This window comes from Montipora foliosa, chromosome 2, assembly GCF_036669935.1.
Source record: "Montipora foliosa isolate CH-2021 chromosome 2, ASM3666993v2, whole genome shotgun sequence".
NCBI classification, from domain to species: Eukaryota; Metazoa; Cnidaria; class Anthozoa; order Scleractinia; family Acroporidae; genus Montipora; species Montipora foliosa.
In genome coordinates, this window is record NC_090870.1 from 3564703 (window position 1) to 3569702 (window position 5000).

Consider the following 5000-nt stretch of genomic DNA (forward strand, 5'->3'; position numbering starts at 1 on the left):
GTCCTATAAATGAGTCCTCTTGATTTGTCATCCGTAAAATGTGGTCGGAATGATAAAAGATCAGTCACTGAAGGTGATCTGGTGACGTAACTCGGAGGACTGGGGAGAAATGTTTTAACGCCGATTCCCACAACCGCGCGAGGCCTTATTTTCGAATTCAACTTGGCAGAAGCGGGGTTAGATCTCGTCGGGTCATTCATTCATTCAGTAACAGGAAATGTGGCAGACACGGAATGATCTGTTGAGTTTTGGCGATGGAAATACTGCAGGGAGTTTGGAAACAACACCTAAGGCCGCGCGCGGTTGTGGGATAAGGCGTGAAAATGTTTCTTCCCAGTCCTCCAAATTACGTCACCAGATCACCTGGCATGTCCTGAAGAAAAAAAACCTACACAGCTACCTTACTTTTAACTTAGTCTGATCACAACTTTCTGCAAGAACCATAATATTTGCTTCCTTCACGATCATCACTCATCATTGCCGCACTAAGCGTAAGGTTTTAAGAACATGAAGTAGTTCGTTAATTGTTTCATTAATGATTCAGGAGACATACGTCAACCTTCGACTACTGACGCAGCAAATCATTGCGATTGTTCAGTGACCTTTCCTGCTGTTGACTTAAAAGGATGAGAAAACTATGCAGGATTCGCAAAAAAAAAAAAAAAAAAGACAAAGCCGGCATTTTCAATCGCAGAAATAAACAGAGATTTGTATGGAAGTTTGCAGTGAAGAACCGTAAATAAGATCGACTTTTCCCGATCTAATGATCAGATGAATATAATAAAAGGATTAAATGTCGCATTTAAATTGTGCCTAAATCAAAGAATTATACTAAAGGAAAATAAGAGCCTTTCATTAACAAATGAGAAAATACAAAATTTTCATTAATTGAGGATATTGAAGGAAGGGATTATGTGCTTGTGATTGATTATAATTACACTAGCGTTGGAGAATCGTTTTGGCGAACATTTTTACAAAGATGTTAGAATTTCTTAGCAACAAAACGGACCGGTTTGTAATAAAGAATCGCCCGCTGGGGCAAAACAGCATAATTGTGCTGGTGATGTGCATTCAGAGAGCTTCAGCGAAGCAAACTGGTCCTTTTAATACGACCTGTAAACTGGCATGAGTGAGCTTTAAATTAATATAAGCATCATAAGATGTTTTAATTTACTCTTGCATTTCTGCTAACTCTGAGATTGAAAAATCAGCAAACACCATTTAAAAGGAAAAAAAATTAAGGTAATGTTTAACCAAAAAGCTTTTAACCTTTTTGTCTGAGATTTGTATTGAATGAAGGGCCATGTTCCCCCAGGCATGTTCGCTTGTTTCTCTAAGCCCCCTAGAAAAGCTTTTCTAAAACATAGCTTTATCTGATTCTCTTGTAATAAATTAAAGACAGTATCTTATAGTAAACCAGAAGATCGATAGATAGATAGGTAGATAGATAGATAGATAGATAGATAGATAGATAGATAGATAGATAGATATACCTTTATTTAAACACGATAATGTTTAAACTTAATCATCCTAGGAGCCAACAAAAAACGAAACAAACAGCTAAACAAGCAAAACGACAAAGAAACAAGGAACAGTTATTGTAAATGATAAAACATTACTCCTTGTTCTTCAGGGGTTTGACGGTAACGCAGTCTTAGTCTATAGTTTGTTTTTGTGTGGGTAGAGCATCCCACGAGTGTTACCGTGATGGAGGTCATTTGCATGTTAATACCTGCACTTCTTATTTCTTATACTGCGCGCACACGAGAATCCTCTTATGGTAAGGAAAGGACCGCACGGTAAGAAGAAGAAGAAGATTTGATTTTTCACTCCTAATTTTGTTTAATGTCCGTTTCCCTCAGTTACAGGCCTTCTTTCCGTGACGATACACATGTCCCAAGGGTTCAACTTAATGTATAACTTCTTTACAGTTCATTTATCAGGCTGTCAAGGAATCATTATACAAATGCATTAATCGTCTTTGATCAGTTTAAACAGCTGATTAACGCGCATGACAAATTATTTTCTACCTTCAGCATAATTACATGAGAAAATCGGAATAAAGAATAAGCACCATGACTGAACTCGAACCGCATACAAAGAAAGAGAAGCAAATGTCTTCTAATGAAACATTCCAATCACTAGCAAAAGACTTTTGTGGATACACGTCGGCGCATGGATTGGAGAGGGTAATGTCTGCCAAGCAGTGGATAAGGAAAGCATTTTGGAGTCTGCTTTTCGTGGCCGCAATTACAGTTCTTGCTCTTCAAGTTCGGACGCTGTACATGAAATACCAGCAACGACCACTTGCCACCCTTGTTACACTACAGTCAGATACGGTGAGATATCGTTTCTGTTCCTGCTTTAACCGTCTGGTTTGAAATGACAATACTATAGCAAAGGTTGAAAACAAAAGGCAAATCTGTTGAGATCATGTGTTGGTTGTCCCAAAGGTGGACAACTTATAATTATTTATTTAACTTTGCCAGTCAAGCTAACAGAGCACCACAAGAGCTTTGCGCTGTGGTCCAACTTCGTATAACGGGTAAATTACTACTACAATAGGGCCCCTATAGGATAAGCGATTTCAAAACCGATATCGAGTTTCAAATTTGTCTATTGGAGAGCGCTCCCTACCCTTTGAATAACTGGATTTCATGCATTTAAATGTCTAGTTATTGTAGGTAATTACGGCCTGCACAAAAGCTCCTATTTCAGGTAGCAAACATGATACCACTTTATGTTGGCTGAGTGTTGGTTTTTTTGTTTCTATTCCTTCTCTCTTACGCCATCTGTGTCTGGCCATAGTATAGCAGAACTAATAAGAATATAAGAAATGACGAAAAAGAATGGTAATAGTGATCGGCTAAAATGATCCAGCAACTCAGTCGTTTCTCGAGACTCTCGTTTCTCGAAACTTTTTTGATGCCACAATTCCCTCTGTATCTCAACAACAAAAGGCTTGAATACATGTTTACGACCATTTTTTTTCAAAAAAAGTGGATCGCTGTTTCACGAATATAGGCCTAAACCGGCTAGACTTAGTATTTTACTCAGTCTAACGCCAGACGATTTTACTCGTCATCAATGGGGAACCCCCAGGAGTCAATGGGTTTAAGTAAAATTTCATCAGTGTCCATAAACTTAGTGGCTTTTCGGGACTTTCAATAAATGGGCTCCCAAGGAGATACGAAACTCGAAACTCTAGGGGAGCTCTCCATTCGGCTAAAAATTTTAAAAGAAAAGGAATCCAATGGAACGGAAAAATTTTGGACTCGCGAAGTAGTACTTGAAGTTCCGGAATTCCGGAACAACCAGAAAAGCCTGTACTTTTTTGGGCATCGACAGTCGAACGTCATTTGCTTATATCTCACTTACTCTCATTTCGTTCCAACGCGGAAATCTTGTTTTTCCTCTCCCTTGTTTTCACTGTTTCCTTTTTAGAGCCTTACGTTTCCTGTTGTGACTTTGTGCAACTTCAACGCTTTGAAGTACTACGCTCTACTGGACAGCAACTTAACTGCTCTTATACAGACGTTTCAAAGGCAAAGTAGGTCAATTCAGCTGTGATTTCATTAAAATTTGCCAGTGGAATTTAATTAACTTAGTAGCATGATAATAGACGCAACGGCATGTAGTTTTTTCGTTGATCACTAGAGAAAGAACCCAAGCGCTACCAGCTGGAGTCAAAATTAACACGTCAGTAGTCTCTAGCGCGACCGTTTTTAATGTGGTCACGCAACGTTTCCGCCACATACGGAAGCGTTGCGTTACCGTTACCAAAAGCGGTTCCATGGAAACTACAATGACATTGCGATTACCTTTTTGGATGCACTCACCACCAAGCTGCAAAACTGACTCGTAGGAGTGACAATTGCTTTGCTATACTGCTGTGATTGAAACTATCGAGGCATTCTCGCAAATGTACAATAGAAATTGGTGAACATAAATCCTGCTTAGCGAATAAAGAGATACGACCTTCCGATAACTGGCTCGGACGCTTTCGCACGGAGTTGTTGGGAAATCTTGTGATAGAGCTACAGACTATAAAAAAAGGGAGGGATCCTCGTCGGAACTTTTACTTTAAACCCCTAAAGGAGACCAATCTGGGCGTGGCTCAGGCTTTTTTTGACCCCTTTTTGATCCCAACCCTAAAGGACACCTTCACGGCAACATATGATTGCGTTTTGCCCAAAACACCCTAAGTGAGACCAAAATCCGAAATTTACACCCCTAAGCGAGACGACGAGTATCCCTCCCCTTTTTATATGGGAGTCCTCCCCGGGCCCTTTTTTTTACCCTCCCAACCATGATACCATTTGCAGATGTAATTTCAAAGGCAGCACTTTCTCCTCAGTTATGTAAAGACCCTGAGTGTTGGTCCGGTCGAAGTTGAACTCACGACCTCCCGTGTGACAGCCCGGTGCTCAACCAACTGAGCCACCGGTGCGCGGTCTGATAAAACTGTGTGATAATCATGTTTAAATTTGTTCAAACCAGATTATTCTTCAGATGAGTCTTCAGCTGATATGGATGAAGACGAAGGCCAAAGGCGAAAGCGAAGATCAGCGGAAAATGATTTCTCGGATCCTGCCGCAGATCAACTCAACGGTGAAGATTATGACTACGACGACTATGAAGACGACGAATACTTTGAAGGCGATGAATACGACGAATATGGCGAACATCTTGATTACGAATACATTGCAAGTGAGAAGGTGGCTTTGCTAATGGCAGAAGAAGATAAACTTTACCTTTCAACTTTGGGTCACCAATTTGAAGACATGGTATTATCATGCACCTTTAGAGGTATCCCATGCAGGTATAACACACCCTTCAAGACACATGCTACGTTCAAAGACGCCGTAAATCATATATTTAAAATCACAGTCTTTCTGTTGCAAACTGTCTTTTCCATTGCTTTCGCTTGACGTCTCGTAGGCTGTGGTTTGCAGGAGTCAAATAAAGAAACTACGGATTGAACTCTGAGTATTTGTTGA

The 5000-nt window shown here is 40.1% G+C and overlaps 1 protein-coding gene across 2 annotated transcripts in view; it reads left to right on the top strand.

Annotated features, from left to right (window-relative positions):
* Positions 1-5000, top strand: part of LOC137992105 (amiloride-sensitive sodium channel subunit alpha-like) — a 48148-nt gene that overhangs the window by 32834 nt on the left and 10314 nt on the right. Inside the window, exons 1-4 of one of the 2 annotated variants that reach the window (XM_068837220.1) lie at positions 978-1242; positions 2037-2339; positions 3445-3550; positions 4501-4822. In XM_068837220.1, the coding sequence (XP_068693321.1) occupies positions 2076-2339; positions 3445-3550; positions 4501-4822 (692 nt within the window). In that variant the 5' untranslated portion in view covers positions 978-1242; positions 2037-2075. Of the gene's footprint in view, positions 1-977; positions 1243-2036; positions 2340-3444; positions 3551-4500; positions 4823-5000 lie in introns of those variants that run through there. The other variant, XM_068837219.1, reaches the window with a different exon arrangement.